Source organism: Protomyctophum parallelum (genome assembly GCF_964188405.1).
Source record: "Protomyctophum parallelum genome assembly, chromosome: 5".
Classification (NCBI taxonomy): domain Eukaryota; kingdom Metazoa; phylum Chordata; class Actinopteri; order Myctophiformes; family Myctophidae; genus Protomyctophum; species Protomyctophum parallelum.
The window spans coordinates 43,873,154-43,890,631 of record NC_139702.1 but is presented as its reverse complement, the minus strand read 5'-3'; the positions used below and the strand labels follow the sequence as shown (position 1 = coordinate 43,890,631).

The window sequence follows — 17,478 nt, the reverse complement described above, 5'->3', positions numbered from 1 at the left end:
GCGACGCCGTCAGAAGCCCCCTCGCTCAGGAAGGCCCCCTCACTCAGACACACAACGTGTGTTGTAGCGACAATAACATACAGCCTACCGGTATGTAAGAGGAATATAAACACAAGACCGTGGCGCAAAACTTCATATTTACCCTTCTCTAATGCAACAAAAGTGTGTTCTTACATCCTCCATGTCACGATTTCAGCACTCGTGAGTACACACACACACACACACACACACACACACACACACACACACACACACACACACACACACACACACACACACACACACACACACACACACACACACACACACACACACACACACACACACACACACACACACACACACACACACACACACACACACACACACACACACACACACACACACACACACAGCGTCTAGTGGCTCTGACATGTGCTCCGCTGCTGCGGCTCCGCTACGTAAATTACGTAATGACGAGCGGCCGTGTGTGCGTCCTCGCAAACAGCGAAAATAGCCGATCTGCACGAGGAATAGGCTAGCAGTAGTCTCGTCGGGAGGGGGGCAGCACAAATATCCTACGAGTAGGGCAACCAAATGGTCAGCTACGTCCCTGATGCGAGCTCATCATTCCATAAAAATGAGCCATGAGTTGAATGAGTTTCTGTGTAGTTTGCTCGTTAGCTGTCTCTCTTTCAATTATTTGTTCCACCTGTGTAGGCTAGTCTCAGAAGCGCATTGAGTGTGTGTGTGTGTGTGTGTGTGTGTGTGTCACTGTGTTTGTCTCTTCTGCCGTCTGCAGGACTTTCAAATTATTGTAAACACAACATGAACATAGTACTCTTATTATGCATATCGCATTCTCGCCGAGATATATTTCTGAGTAATTTATTTTATTTTATAATAATAATAACAATATATAATAATAAATAAATAAAACGAATGGTTCAAGGCCATAACATAAGATTCGAGTGCCAACCTTAACGAGCGAACATTCGAACCCTGAATGTTCGGGGACAGCCTTAGTGTGTGTGTGTGTGTGTGTGTGTGTGCGCGTGTGCGTCTGCGTGTGCGTCTGTATCTTACCAGAGCGAACTCCTTGTTGAGGACCATCTGTTCCAGGAGTGAGGACTCGTTGTGGAAGAGGTGGGGCTGCATGTGACTCCACATGTGCGGGAACCACCAGAAGTCATCCACGTACTTCAGCAGTACATCGTCACCCTCGTCCTCCTCCTCTGTGCCTACACTCACGCACACACACAAACAGCACGCACACACACACACGCACACAGCACACAGCACACAACACACACACACACACACACACACACACACACACACACACACACACACACACACACACACACAAACAGAAATAATTAAGTTAACAAACGCCGCATGTCTGTGACCATGGTGATGAAAACCATGGCGATAGATGACAGCGCGGCGCCGTGATGATTATCTGTGTATTTTCTTTTCTTGGTGTTGTTCATGGCTTTCAAACCGCTGATACGTTACAGACTTAAACAATTATTATTATCCGAGAGAGAGCAGAAAGTCAATGCAATCCATCAGTGCGACCACAACGGGCCTTTCTGAAAGCTAAATCGCTCAGCTGCCTCGTACACACAGTGTAGAGAGGGTATATGGGCCTGGGAAGTGGCTCAGCGGTCCAGGCACCTTGGCCCGGTAGTCCAAGTCTGGCAGTGTGCCGTGCGGGTTCGACTCCCGATCCCGACGGCCTTTACTGCATGACATGTCACCCCATAGACATATAAACGCCCTTTCCGGCTCTGGAGCGTATGTGTTCAAGGGAGGGCAAAACATTCCCAAGATTCCTTGCGAAGCCCCGCGGAATGAGTGTGTGTCACAAAGCCCATGTTCGGGTCTGATAAGTCAGAGGACTTGGGGCCGCCGACCCCAAGTCAGATGGGGGTCGGCGGCCAATGTCATATATATTTGGAGTCCTTGACATGAATATGTTTGAGAATCACTGACATAGAAACATGGGTCTTTCAGAAAACGTAGAAGACATTTTTTCAGGCCGAAATGGGTTAAAGGGCCATACCAGCTCAATACATACCGTAATTGTCGGCCACATATATCATTTCTAAACCCAATACTGGCTTTATTTATGTTTTAGATTTGGATGTTTAACATCATCCCACCACCAGAATCCGAATAGGGTCGACGTGGTGTCTGGTTGCTAGAGACATACAGTACGGTTCCAGTGGTTAATAAGACGTACATTTGAACTTTACTGTCTGTTAAGTCAATAATGTCTCCTCCGGGGGCCATTTTCGGCCAGACTTTTCAAATCAATTGCACTTTCAATTCATAAACTATGCATATGATGCATAATACATACAGTACATGCACCATAGTAGTCTAATGGCTTACTCGGAAATCAAACAAACCGTGGTAGGCTTTGGTCAGACTTTATGGTCAGCGGTTAAGTATTGAGCAGCCTATAGTCAATGGGCTAAATATCCCAGAAAATGGTTTAAATCTCAGGAACAGCAAACTAGACTTCAAAATGCTGAGTGTAATTATAAAGTTATAACTGACAGTGTAAGAGTGGCTACAGTAGCGAGTGATGTGTTGCCATGTTTTTGCTCTTGCTTACTGTAAATCTCTCTGGATTAAGAGCGTCTGTTAAATGCCTAAATTGTAAATTGTAGTAGGATTTGTGTATAAATACATGATGAATTATAATCTCTGTTTTGGTAAGCATAGAGATTACTGCCTTGTCTGTGGTAGACACACTGGTATTCCACTGGACACTCATAATAATCCTCTTGTCAGATACCATATATAAACATGAACTCACAGACAGACAGACAGACAGACAGACAGACAGACAGACAGACAGACAGACAGACAGACAGACAGACAGACAGACAGACAGACTACCTGTATGGTAGAACTTTCCAGAGAAGCCCAGGTTGAAGGTAAAGTTAGAGATCTGAGAACGCAGCTGGTCCTGAGTGTCACGAAGAGCCTGCAGAGACAGACAGACAGCAAATATATATGACATACTGCATGATAAGTGCATATCTCTGCTGTCGGGGGGAAACCACCTAACTCCAAAATTCAGGAAATGAACATTTAAAACATTTCAGGAAATTAAGAACACCTTATATTTTTCTCCTGACAGCGACGAATACTTGATTTATAGCAAATGCTATGTATTGACATAACTGCAGCAAATGCGCAGTTTGCGCACACACCTCCACGCACAGATAGAAGAGATAAATCACTCTCACTCTCAGAGACAACTAAACCTCATGTTCTAACAAAAATGCTATGAGCATGAACAACAAAGCAACCGTTCTATTTTCATAGTCGGAGTTAGTTTAACTTTTAATGTCCAACTCAACTGAACTCTATCAGCCTGCACTCTGTTCTTAAACCCCCTCTGTGTCCCTGGCTGTGTGTCCCTCCGTGTCCCTGGCTGTGTGTCCCTCTGTGTCCCTGGCTGTGTGTCCCTGGCTGTGTGTCCCTCCATGTCCCTGGCTGTGTGTCCCTCTGTGTCCCAGGCTGTGTGTCCCTCCGTGTCCCTGGCTGTGTGTCCCTCCATGTCCCTGGCTGTGTGTCCCTCTGTGTCACAGGCTGTGTGTCCCTCCGTGTCCCTGGCTGTGTGTCCCTCCATGTGCCTGGCTATGTGTCCCTCTGTGTCCCTGGCTATGTGTCCCTCTGTGTCCCTGGCTGTGTGTCCCTCCGTGTCCCTGGCTGTGTGTCCCTGGCTGTGTGTCCCTCCATGTCCCTGGCTGTGTGTCCCTGGCTGTGTGTCCCTCCATGTCCCTGGCTGTGTGTCCCTCCATGTCCCTGGCTGTGTGTCCCTCCATGTCCCAGGCTGTGTGTCCCTCCATGTCCCAGGCTGTGTGTCCCTCCATGTCCCAGGCTGTGTGTCCCTCCATGTCCCTGGCTGTGTGTCCCTCCATGTCCCTGGCTGTGTGTCCCTCTGTGTCCCTGGCTGTGTGTCCCTGGCTGTGTGTCCCTCCATGTCCCTGGCTGTGTGTCCCTCTGTGTCCCTGGCTGTGTGTCCCACCGTACTGCACTGGGCTATACTGCACTGGGCTATACTGCACTGGGCTATACTCTTATTTAATGAACTCATTAGTTTACTGGCCCTTAAACAAAGAGTCTGTAATGAGAGTTAACTGAGGGGACTGCGTGTGCACGCACACATGTGTGCACGCACACATGTGTGCACGCGCGTGCGCGCACACACATGCAACACACACACACACACACACACACACACACACACACACACACACACACACACACACACACACAGTGTAAGTTAATGAAGGTCAGTGCATTAGTAGCCTCTAGAGGGTGGACTAATAACCCTGCGCTCTCCGCCCCCACCGACACGGCTCTCCATCCGTCCCTGGCACTCCATTATCTATACCAACTATCTGCCCTGTGCTTGCTCTCTCTCTCTCTCTCTCTCTGTGTGTGTGTCTCTGTCCCTCTCTCTCTCTCTCTCTCTCTCTCTCTCTCTGCTTCTTTTTCATCCTGCCAACCTCCGTAGTTCTAAAATCCCCCGCAACCCCCCCCCCCTCTCTCTCTCTCTCTCTCTGCCCCCCATCATTCTTCCACGTCCCAGTCCCCCCCCCCCCCCCCCCCCGCCCCTCCCACACTCTCCCTTTCTCCACCTCCGTCCCTCGCTCGCCCGCTCACTCGCTCCGTGAAAATGTCACATTCTCTGGAGACGGGCCTGTTCTAATTTGAAAGGAAGGCTGAAGCAGCGTGAAGGGAAAAAGATCTCTCTCTCTCACACTCTCTCTCTCACACTCTCTCTCTCTCTCACACACTCTCTCTCTCTCTCTCTCACACTCCCTGCCTCCTTGCTATCACTCCCTGGAACAGGACGCATTATTCAAACTTGTGTGTGTGTGTGCGTGCGCATATATTTTCTGTCTTTCTGCCAGTCTAACACACACACACCACATCTCTATTGCATGATGGCACATCCCTATTGATCACTGCCAGGCTGGGTTAATCGATCCCAGAGCGTGGCACGGGAGGAGCGTGGGTGGACCTCCGCCTGATGTATGAGCGCCGAGCAGCCCAATGGCAGGGGCAGGATTCATGGGCACTGCCACAGTGGTCTGACACACACACACACACACACACACACACACACACACACACACACACCTCTGACTGCTTGTCCCCCTGTCTTTTCGCACACACACAGTCTTCAGTATAGGTGTAATCTAATGGTGTTGAAGGTGGCTCCGTGCTGACAGATGAACACGCCGTCATAATTTGATCTCATGTCTCCTCTGTGATTCTAAGTTTTACATCTTCATTTTGGAAATCACACACACACACACACACACACACACACACACACACACACACGCTTTGCATGGTAACTTAATACACGCATCCCAATGTGCGTGGCCCAAATACATTATTAATGTGTATCAATTCAACACACACACACACACACACACACACACACACACACTTTGTGTTTGTGTGAGAGTGTGCGTGCGCCGCTTCTTCTAAAAGCGTGTGGTTGTCCTTTTCTATGTAACTACACTGAATGCCACGTGAGGCTCTTAATGAGCTTCAGCTGCACCAATTATACCACTTCCCTCATAAATAGACCAAGCTCAGTATCTAACGACTACAGATGCTGTAGGCCGTGTAAAAACTAAAATGATAAAGAATGTCTCTCACTAAAATCAGACCCACTCATCTGAAGTGAGTGGTATGGTAGTGTGTGCGCTGTGCGTGTGTGTGTGTGTGTGTGTGTGTGTGTGTGTGTGTGTGTGTGTGTGCGCACAACAGTGACACTTGGTGGTGAAAATATGCCATTTCCGTGCTCAGACACAGAGACACAGCCAGGCAGACACACATAGCTGGGCATAAGAGTGCATAAGAGTGCTGCACCCTATGGTTGCACCACTCAAAAACATGCAGTAATCCTGGTATCTATACTGCCTCCCCCTGGCCAGCTGGGGCACCTGATGGAGGGGAGAGGAACTGGTTGGAATAACGTGTTCCTTCCACAAGCTACGTCCAGCTGGGGAAGTGCTGCCCCTGTCAGGTGAAAAGAAGCAGCTTGGACTCCTCATGCATAGAAGGAAGCATGCCATGAAGTCAGTCCGCTGCCCCCCCAGGTTGGCAGAGGAAGGGTTGTAAAAAATGATTGGATAAAAATGTAAAAGTTATAAAAGGGACAAGGATTGACATAAACAGTGATCTCCATATAGTATGTTCAAGGTTCAAGTTTATTTAGTTTTCCCGAAGGGCAAATTGGGTTGCATCACAGACAGTACATTAAACAATGAAACAGTACAAATAAACAAACAGTTCACATAGCAGATACCAAAGTACAAAAGTGCACATAACCATTAAAGTGCAGGCGTTAAAGTGCTATGCGATAAGTGCACGTTGGCCATAGAAAGTGCGTGTGCATACTTAGACATTAGGCACGAGACCAACACAGTAAAAAGGGCTTATGTGGGCACAAAAGGGACACATAGAATGGTAACCTTGATAAAGCCCCCGACACTATCATTCGGACACATGGGCCTTATGGGTCTGTAACTCTGAGAGTGTACAAATGGAACACTCTCAGAGTTACATTAACTTTGATTTTATAATATACATTGAGGTGCAAATGATGGAAATGACATTACATGGGGGACCGTAGCCTAATTCAGGTCAAACCTGGGGGTTCTTGAATTAAAAACTGTTGAGAATCTCTGCTAGAGGTGTAAAACTCTTCTCTTATGGGGGGGTCCATGGCATATAATTCCTAATGGGGGTCTGCGGGCTAATGAGTGTCAATTTGGGGGTTCTTATTGACATGAAAAAGTTAGGGAACAACTGCTCTAGTATACTAGAGGCCATCTTACCATATAAGTCAATGGCAAGGTGCTAACTAGGTGCAACTTCCAATGGCAGCCCATTCATCCAAACAGAAAAGTCCTATCTGATGGTATTAAACAACGTCAAACTCACCAACAGCTGTACGGAAAGCTTGAATTATTCTCTTTCCATCCTCAAAGTGTTTGTTTCATAAAAATCCACTGCAGACATGTTATGAGCTACTTTGTGTCCTTGCAGGGGATTCTTTTTCCAAGTGCTGGAGTTTGGAGGTGCTCGTTACATATCATTCAACCGCCACCCGTTTTGAATTATCACATAATGCAAGAGGCAGCAGGACATTGCTTTACTGAAAACGAGTGCTTCAAAACTCTGATGGAAACATGGCCGTGGTCTGCAAATGGGCAATGGGGCTCTGCGGTTTCGTCACTGGACGGAGATCCGCTGATCCGAGCCAACTTCCCGCATGGCCCACGCGCGCCATGGCCCACGCACGCCACGCTTTGAAGTCAATCCTGGTTGCATAGCGGGCGGATGAACAGTTCTGGACAACCGTCCGTTTGAAGTCCGTCGGTCGTCCACTGCTTGGTTTACAAGAGGTACTGCATGAAACGCAAAGGGGGAAAATCCCTTATCCCTTCCCAAATGGGCTCACGCTCACTCGTTATAGCTTAACAGCAGATTTCAGTGATTGTGTGGGGAAATGTGGGTATAAACCCACGCCAGGCAAGGCTTGCATCTTGCAGATTTCAGTTTAGAACACTTACCGTTTCATTAGCAGACAGGCAGTCAGAAAAAAGGAGGACACTTGCTTTGGACAAGAGTTTCTGACACAATCCCAATTCTGCATGTCTCTGGAGCGATATATAGTCTCTCAACTATCTGCCACAGCTTTATCTCCAGTGCCACCTCAAGCAGATCTGAGAGAAGTGAGGGGCTTTAAAGCGATATGGTGCCAATCTGTCCGCTGGGAATCGAGCTTAGAGCACGGGGGACTGGTTCAAACACTAGTGAAAGAGGGAGGAAGGATTTGGATAAGCGGGAGATGGGGACCGCATGTAGCATCTGTGAGAGGCTGAGAAAGCCCCGGTCATGAAGGTAAAAAAAACACACGCGCACACGCACACGCACACACACACACACACACACACACACACACACACACACACACACACACACACACACACACACACACACACACACACACACACACACACACACACACACACACACACACACACACACACACACACACACACACACACACACACACACACACACGGGATTAGCGGTTAGCGATATAGCCCTCCCTTTCTCTGCCAATCCCACAGCTGGCTAACACTAGTAGTCCTAGTGTCAGAAGCACTGCCAGTGTGTGCACGCGCGTGCATCAGTACGAGTGGCGCGTGTGTGCTCTGTGTGCACGTGTGTGTATGTGCGTCAGAACAGGTGCCAGCTATAGACGGTGGGCAGGAACTCAGTGGAGACAGGCATCTGGACAGCTGGCATTCACTGTCATTCACAAAGCCTTTAACTCGGCTACCACAGCAACCCCATGCACCACATTCCAATTTCTGTCATCTCTCTCTCTCTCTCTGGCCAAAATACATGAAATATTCCACAGCCACCAGCTTGTGAGTCAGATCGGCATGAAAGATGTATGATGACGATCCCTTCATCATGAGTGTGAATGTACATGCACACGAAAAACATGAAAAAACATGTACGGATTGTACTCCGATAGGGAAGCGCCGGGCATGAATTACACTTCTCCATCCACAGTCGAAGGTGTACTGTGTGTGTGTGTGTGTGTGTGTGTGCATGTGCTGTATGTGTGTGTTTGTGTGTAAACTAACTGTCTGAGAATACATTTCAAAGTGTTTCATTCCTGCAAAAAAGCAGGTCAGAGTTCTTCGTTTGTCTCTACATGATTAATTGCGTGCCTCTGTGCATGTGTGCCTGTGTGCGTGACTGTTTGTTTGTGTGTGTGTGTGTGTGTGTGTGTGTGTGTGTGAGCACTAGATGTGGCGCATTAAATGGGTCAGGCATTTTTATTTGATGAGCAGCGAGAACGCTTTACCAGCAAATGCCACTTCTTCTGCTTTGCTCTCTATCTTCTTCTTTTTTTCTTATTCCCCCCGTACGTCTTGGCGTCTTGCATTCCTCAACGTCAGGCTTCATGTCCACATATAGTGTCGTCTGGCATTTCGGAAGCTTTTACGCAAATGCGCACACACTCAACACTCATGTGCAGTGAAATTCTGGTTGTTAACCCATTTAGGCCCGACGTCGAAATAAAAAAAAATGTCTTCAAAATCCTGACAGTTTTCTGAAAAACCTTATTTTTCTGTATCAGTGGTGCTTAATATTTCATGTCAAGGACCCCAGAAATCATATGTAATATGCCTCCACCCCGCCCCCATCTGAAAATATGTTGTTCCAGGGACCTCCCCAGAAGAGAAACAAAGATTTGAGTTAAAATGTTCACTCTGTAATAATATATATTCAAAGATTTGAGGCACATTTTCACGATTTTTCAAAAATAGCAGACCTACAAGTTCATAGCGCCGCACTATGAGCTTGTAGATCTGCTATTTTTGCAAAGCAAAGCAAAAGCAAAGCAATAGCTAAAGTATAACATAATGCTTTAAAACACCAAAAGGGGTTAATTCTAAAACTCTCCATTCTGGTCTTGGCATATAGCTACAGCTACACTAGCGCTAGTTTATTTCTACTTGGCAGCCACTCAAGGATGTTTTGGGTTCTTCAGTGATTACACCGTCACCCAAAAGAGCTGCTTGATTTTCTGGAAAATTGAATGGCTGTGTGCCAATTAATTTGGAGCAAAAAAATAAAAAGGTGAGCAGCGGGGAAAGATGTTGCACTGAATAAAAACCCAAGGTACTAAAATTGTCTGTTTGTTGGCAAATGCGTATTAGACGGCTTTATGGCGTAGTGATGTCAAAAATGACTTTTAATTAAAAATAATAATCGGTTATGTTTTTTGTTTTTTTTTATACAGCAAACTCTGATCGGATGCCAGAGGCGGATAGCATGACACCTCCCTCAACTGGCTGATCTTTTTATGTTTGTATGTTTTTTTTTTGTGGCTTTCGCCTTTTTTTATGGAGGGACACGCAGTAAAGGCCGGCCCACGGCACACCGCCAGACTGGACTAACAGCCAACGTGAAAAAATAAAACATAGAATTCTGCATGTGCCTGCGCGGGAGAGAGAGACAGAGAGACAGAGAGAGGGGGGGGGGGTAGAGACTGAGCTACACTTCCTAACAGTCTGAGGCCTCTTTTAGACGGCGACCATCTCCATATACCACGTCAAAGTCCCGTTGCGTTCTCATTTTTTTGGACCATTTACATGAGAACGCACACTTGAATGAACACGCTACAAAGTGCATGCATATATATGCCAGGTCGCTAGGTGGCGCGTGTCCTTGTGGGGTCCGTGTGACGCAGCGCTTATATAAACCATAGACATAAGTCACGCATGCGTAGAACTACTTCCGTTCTTCTTCTACACAGAAAGTAAACAAACGTCGCGTCCTCATCACACTTCCAGCAAACCGGACTATCCAACATGGTTGTTGTTGTTCGTTTCCCCTAGCAACTGACGCATGCCTACGTATGACACCATGTAAAAACGTAGGACACGGGGCGAGCCGACCAGAGATGATGTAAGCCATGATGTCACAAGTTTTGCGGATCCACCGTTTTGCCTGTTTATATGGAGACCATAGGAAACGGCGTTCTAAAAGATTTCCACTCTGGGAGGTGGTTTCACTTTGTTGCGTTTTCACCTCCTGTGAACACGGTTCTCATCTAAATGACAGCAGCAAACGATACTTTATTTTGCCGTTTTTTATGAACACCATCCTCGTGTAAATAGCACCTGAGTCTACCCACTGTACCAAGACATCAGAGACATGTACTTCCTAACCGTCTGTCCACTGTACCAAGACATCAGAGACATATCTGTCCACTGTACCAAGACATCAGAGACATGTACTTCCCACGGATTACAATCACCCAAGGAGAGTTTGAAAATCACGCAAATGTTTATATCAACATGAATGCTAAAACATTGAAATACTGCTGTCAACTTTCAAAAGTATAAAGCTAATGTCTCCTATGTGGATGTATCAATATATCTGACAGAAAATGCAAAATATTTTTTTATAGTTTCACAAGATACTATAGTATTAGGCTACTCAAAGTGTTAATGTAACACAGCTCTGTTTACACATTTATTTAATTGTTTTGTTCCACTTTTGCTCTGGCAATGCAAACGTATATGTTTTCTCATGCCAATAAAGCTCCTTTGAATTGAAAAATTGAGAGAGAGAGAGAGAGAGAGAGAGAGAGACCACGGAGGGGGATGTAGGTATTGTTTGTCACCAGATGAACTCATGGGGTGAGACTAATGAAGAGAGGAGTGAGGAGGAGGGTGGCATTTTAATTGGCCCTTAATCCCCCCAACCCCCTCCTCTCCTCCTGATTTCCTCTCCGTGTTTCTCTCGGGGAGAACAGGGGGAGAGATGTTTGCTTTCCACAGAGATACGGAAGACATTTTTCCTAATATTAGATCGGCGGATGGCTTGTCCTGTTAAGTGGTAAATAACAGACCCCAATTGATGTTATGCTGCTGTGCTGTGCAATGGGATGTATTTTGAGAATTGGGACTGAGAAGGGATTTGCATTTCCATGTAGGATGAGATTTATTTGGTACACAAAAAAGGGGCCTTTATTGGTCTGCATTTATGACGGAGAGGACCCGTCCCGTCTCTCTGAAACCGACCCAAATGTGATCTCTGCCAAAACTTTCAGAATGGTCTTGGTGAAGTGGGAATAGGGCTGGCCAATTAACCGAAAAAATATAGTATATGTAGAACCAATATATGAGCATAGCGCCTGTCACAGACATGCGCAGAGCAAGTTAAACTGGAAGTTTGCACTGCTCATCCTGCTTGCTTACTTTCTTGCTTGTTGCTGCACACACCGATACTGCTGCGCTACTGTCTGGTTAAACTTTGCTGCATGGCCTGGGCCGTGGCTCAGCGGTCCAGGCACCTTGGCCGGGCCGGTAGTCAGAGTCTGGCAGTGTGCCGCGGGTTAAACTCGCATCCCCAGCAGTTAGGTGTGAACGGTTTTGCCGACGTGCGAATGGGGGACAATTTAAAACAAAGGCGGCTTGCTGTAGTTTGCGACTAACAGAAATTTGCATGCACAAGGGCTGCCAAGCAGGCTATCTTTTGTTGTTTTTATTTCTCCCCCTCTCTTCGAAGTTAGACTGGACAAGGCTAAGCTCTAAACTAACTGGGCCACGGTGGACTGACGCTCATGGTAACTTGCGCCGTGGGTGGAACAGGTGGAAAAGTTTGGTTACATTTTAAAAGAAAAGAGGGGAGCTAAATGTAATTATGTAGCACAGTTGTTAACTTAATTAGCAGGCTACATGCACGAAAGGGAACATTGTGTCATGTTGCCTTATTTTTATCGGTCTACATTAAAGGACTAATTTAATCAAAGAACCAAAATATTATACATATAGGCTACACAACATCATGACAGCTTGTGAGCTTGTAGATCAGCTACTTTTGGTGAATGTTCCCCAGAATAGGTTTGAGGTCGTGCAAGTGGTTAAGAAGAATTATTATATTATATTATATTTTTGTAAAAGTGAAAACCACTAAATATTACCATTACTCATTGTTTTACAACATATTACCATTGTAACGTTTCACCCACTATTGAACCCATGACCCACAGTTCACCAGTCTGCCCCCTGTCTGGACAACAACCCCCTTCCCCAAAGGTAGCTCCCGCAGAGGAGGGAGTTATGGCCAAATATCACAATGCGACAATATCATTATGCTTACAATATTAAGAATTCTGTTTTAAATTAATAGTAGTGGTAAAATGTAAACTATATTTTTTGGGGGGTAGTTAATCATTCAGTCTATCCACTATTGAGAGTATTTTCTCTCTTTAATTACAGCAGCAGTATTTATTTTAGAAGCTTAAGTCCTTGTATCAGTAAGTCTTGAATAGATTAGTAAAGATACTGAGATATACAGAAGGGGGCAGTAATGCAACTATTAAGGATGCAAACTGCCATAATACCCCATGAAGAAGAAGGATCAGTAAATCTGTGTTCCACCGAATGGGTCTAGAGACAAAGAGCCAGGCTGTCTATTCAGCCAGGCTTTATGATCCTGGCTCGCTAAATCCGCCCATTCTAAGCCTTGCTTGGCTTTAGTGGAACGGAATAAACCAGGTTGTACAGAACAGGATTTAACAAGCCTGGTTTTGGTTTAAATCCCGGATTAGTTAATCCAAGTTTTGTGAAATAGGCCCCTGGGGCCTATTTGTTCTCCGCTGAATTAGGAATGTTCTCCGCGGAATCAAGACCGTTTCTCTGCTGATTCCTGTGGGGACTAATCTATTGGCGGGACCATTCGAGGGATTGAATGCACACCGATTTGCTCCACAAGCAGGGAGTCATTGGGTCCCATTTTTACAGTCTTTGGTGCTGTATGACCAGGCCGGGGATCCCCGACCTCCCAGTTTCAGGGCGGACACTCTAACCACAAGGCCACTGTCTGGTAGCTAAAGTGCCAAACGTTTATTATAGGACACAGAGTCAATTCAGACTACTATTCACCACTGATATAGAAACATATGATGGTTTGTTAGTTTTTTCAGAAAACTGCAAGGATTTAGATTCGTAGATTTAGTCTCACTGGTCTTGGATTTTAAAACATATGACTGAACAAACGTAATCAAATGGACGCTCTCAGACTCAGAGTTAAACCAACACTGAGGAGTTCACCGTGTGGAGGGATAGGCTATAAGCACAGAGGAAATACAGGTTCAATGTGGAAGTGGCGAAGAGTGACTGGGATTTAAATGGCATCCGTCTCCGTCTCTCTCTCTCTCCATGTCCCTCTTCGCCTCCGTCTCCATCACTCCATGTCCCTCTTCCTTTCCCTCTCTCTCTCTCCCTCTCTGCCATCCCTATCTCCGTCTCATCCTCATGTATATTTATACTACAAAGCTGAAAAGTCGGGGAGACTTAAACTGAAAACCGCAACTGCGGAACTCTACTGAATCCAAGCGTACTCATGCCGCATGCGTGAATGCCCGTGTGCGGCTGTGTGTGCGTGCGTTTCACTATTTGTTTTCTCTCTAGCTTCTTTCGTCTTTTGTATTAGAGGACAGCATCCCCCCCCCCCCCAACCGCCCCCCACCCCTCTGTTTCCGTGGGTAGGTGGTTCACTTTTCCAGATGCATGAGGCGATAGCTGTCAGCCACTGACAGGAAGTGACATTCTAATCTTGAATACTGAGGCAAACACACAAATAGTAAATACACGTGCGTGCGTGCACACACGCACGCAGAGAGAATGTAAAGTAAATTGCTGTTACAGTGAGGGTCGAGTTGAACAGGCAAATGCCCATGTCCAATCTTATAATTTTACACTGAAAACGGCAGATCTACAAGCACACTGTAGCACGAGCTGTTGTGAGCTTGTAGATTGGCTACTTTTGGTGCACAACACTAGTGTGCAACTAAGTGTAAATCACACACACACACACACACACACACACACACACACACACACACACACACACACACACACACACACACACACACACACACACACACACACACACACACACACACACACACACACACACACACACACACACACACACACACACACACACACACACACACACACACACACAAATTTAATTCCCTGGAATCAGCCTGGGCAAGGAAGGAAGGAAGCGGCCAGGAAATTGACTGTAACCAAAATTCCCTCTGCAGAATGAAAGATAATGCTGGGGAAATCTGAGAGGATTTTATTTTTCTGTTCTTTCAAAACAGTACAGCGCTCCCTGTAAAGGCAACCAGCCAGCTTGCGTGCGTGCATGTGCCGTGCGTGCATTTGTGTGTGTGTGTGTTAGGACAATAGCTGTCTTGAGAGGCGGGCTGCATGGCTGACTCTCCTTTAGTCTCTCCTAAGAGGAGGAACGTGGGAAAAGGGGAATAAGTGCCATTCATCCTTTTTCTCCCACTCTCTCTCTCTCTCTCTCTCTCCTCTCGCCCCTCCTCTCTCTCTCTCTCTCCCCCTCTCTCTCTCTCGCTCTCTCTCTCTCTCTGTCTTTCATTCCAGCTCTTTGTTCTCTTAAATGGCCTCTTTACTTCTGGCTAAAAACTCTATCGGAGCTAAATACCCTCTCTTGCTGTACCCCAACAGCATGCATGCGCACGCGCACACGCACACACCCTTTGGAAAACATTCCCTCCCTCCTCCAGAGTCTGTCTCTGAAGTGCACTCGTGCTCACATCCTCATACTGAAGACTCAGCAGCACACTCCACTCCAAATGTAGCTGCAATTGAATTAGCGTCTGAGTAAACATTCCTTATCTTCAACAGCTGCAGAAATCCTCTCTGCCATTTCCAACAACTCGATAAGAGGTGGAATTTGAAGAAGGTGATGTAATAATGAGGGAAAAAAAGCTAAATCAATCGAGCAAGCACCCTTGGCCCTCCATGACCCCTCTCTCTCTCTCTCTCTCTCTCTCTCTCTCTCTCTCTCTGAACATGAGCACCGACGTACCCGTGTTGTTTTTGGCAGCAAATTTTAGATTTGAGTTTTTTTAGTTTTTATTTAGTCTTAGTCACCTGAAATGTCTTAGTATTAGCCAACTAAGTGCAATACGATTTTAGTCGACTAAATCTACATGTATTTTGGCGGGCCTTGGTGTCGTAGTGACTGTTTTTACTTCTTACACTTGCTGAAAATAGCCGATCTACAAGCTCACACCGCGTCAGCGCGACACGTTGTGAGTGTAGATCAGCATTTTTCAGCATGCAACCAAATGACTTATACTGGATCTCTTGTCCACAATAGTCCCTTCCTAACATTTTAGTCTAGTTTTTATTTGTTGACGAAATTGTCAATATATTCAGTCTTAGTTTTAGTCACAGCTTAGTTTTCATTTAGTTTCCATTTAGTTTGTCAATGAAAAAAAGGGTATAGTCGAGGGACATTTTCCGTCTCACCAAATCAACAGTGCGCTGTACAGTACGTACAGTACGTACCTTGACATCCTTGGCGTTCATGCGCGTGCCCTCCTTCCCAACGAAGATGTCGTCTATATCCACCAGGACGTGGCGGTCCAGCCCCAGCGACAGCCTCCCGTCCGTCAGGAAGCCGATGGCGTCCAGCAGGATGAGGCGGTGGAGCCAGTAGCCCAGGCCCTGGCCGAACAGCACCCTGCGGACCCCGTCGTAGAGCCCCATGTCCTGCACCACCGTGGCCTGGAGGCCCCCGGCGGCGGGGGCCGGGTTGTCTCCGCTGCCCCCGGCGCCGGGGGCCACCCCCTCGCGGGGCCGCGCCTGCAGCACCGAGCGGTACGAGGAGTGGTTGGTGGAGAAGGAGGTCCAGTCGTCGCCGGGCAGCGGGCCCCGGTCCGTGCCGGGCCTGGTGACGTGCAGGAGGGGCGAGCCGGGCGCCACGCAGCAGTCGCGCAGCGCCTGGTTGGTGCGCAGCACCAGCGGGAGCCCACGCAGCTTGAGCAGCGCCGGCGAGTTCTCGTTGGAGCGGTAGAAGCCCACGACGCCCACGCCGTACTCGGCGCAGTACTGGTGCAGCAGCTGGCGGTTCCAGGCGTCCGTGCCGTGCGCGTACTTCAGCAGGTTCTCGTAGATGACGAGCGCGTAGCGGCCCCGGCCGTTCTCCGTGAGCGGCGGCAGGTCGCCCTTGCCCGGCGCGATCTCCATGCGGAAGCGGAAGCGCGCCGACTCCAGCACCGCCACGATGTCCTGGCCCAGCTGCGAGTACTGAGACTCCACCAGCACCAGCACCACGGGCTCCGTGTGCGCGGCGCGCGCACCCCGCAGTGGCGCCGCCGCCCCGCCCACGGGGGGGTACGGGTCAGCCGGCGGCGCCGGCGCGCGCCGGTACGGGGACAGGAGGGGCGGCGAGGGCTGCGAGCAGGACGACGACGAAGAAGGAGGCGCCGCCGCCTCGGGGGACGACGACTGGCCGAGCCGCAGGGAAGGGGAGGAGTTGTTGAGCAGGAAGTAGGCGGAGAGCAGCAGCGAGAGAAGGCAGCAGGAGGCCAGCAGGAGGAGGAGCCGGCGCAGGTGGCGACGGATGCGAGCGGCCACCGTCATCACGGCGACCCAAACGGAGATGACTGTACGTTGGTCGTGTAGGCAACAGGTGTAGGTGCACCTCGTGGTGCGCCACGAACGCCCTCTAGGGGGTGCGTGACATGAAAAAGGGTACCGGCGGGTTTTATGGTGTTATTTAACACAACCGGCAAAATCTGGTAAACAAACACCGTTGTAAGGAGATGTATAGAGCAGCTGCATGTCTCTCACATTCTGTGATTATTTTGCCATAATCATATTTAAAAAATGTTTCATTTTCGGGCCAAACACAACGAAGACTTAGTGTTGGTGGGGTGCGTCAGCTATAGGTCAGGAGGTAACAGGGGATGTTTTGGGGGACCGTTATGTCATGTCACCATGGCAAGAGGCGGAGGAGGGATGCTGGGCAGGATGTGCGTGCGTTGGAGAGAGAGAGAGACAATGGGCGGGCCGTCCG

General features: G+C 47.8%; 1 protein-coding gene across 1 annotated transcript in view; it reads right to left on the bottom strand.

The window, feature by feature from the left end:
* Positions 1-17,224, bottom strand: part of ndst3 (N-deacetylase/N-sulfotransferase (heparan glucosaminyl) 3) — a 67,243-nt gene extending 50,019 nt beyond the window's left edge. Inside the window, exons 1-3 of the mRNA XM_083765346.1 lie at positions 15,966-17,224; positions 2,893-2,980; positions 1,066-1,220 (exon numbers count right to left, since the gene is read on the bottom strand). Of these exons, the coding sequence (XP_083621472.1) occupies positions 1,066-1,220; positions 2,893-2,980; positions 15,966-17,042 (1,320 nt within the window). The 5' untranslated portion in view covers positions 17,043-17,224. The remainder of the gene's footprint in view (positions 1-1,065; positions 1,221-2,892; positions 2,981-15,965) is intronic.
* Positions 17,225-17,478: the final 254 nt, after the last annotated feature.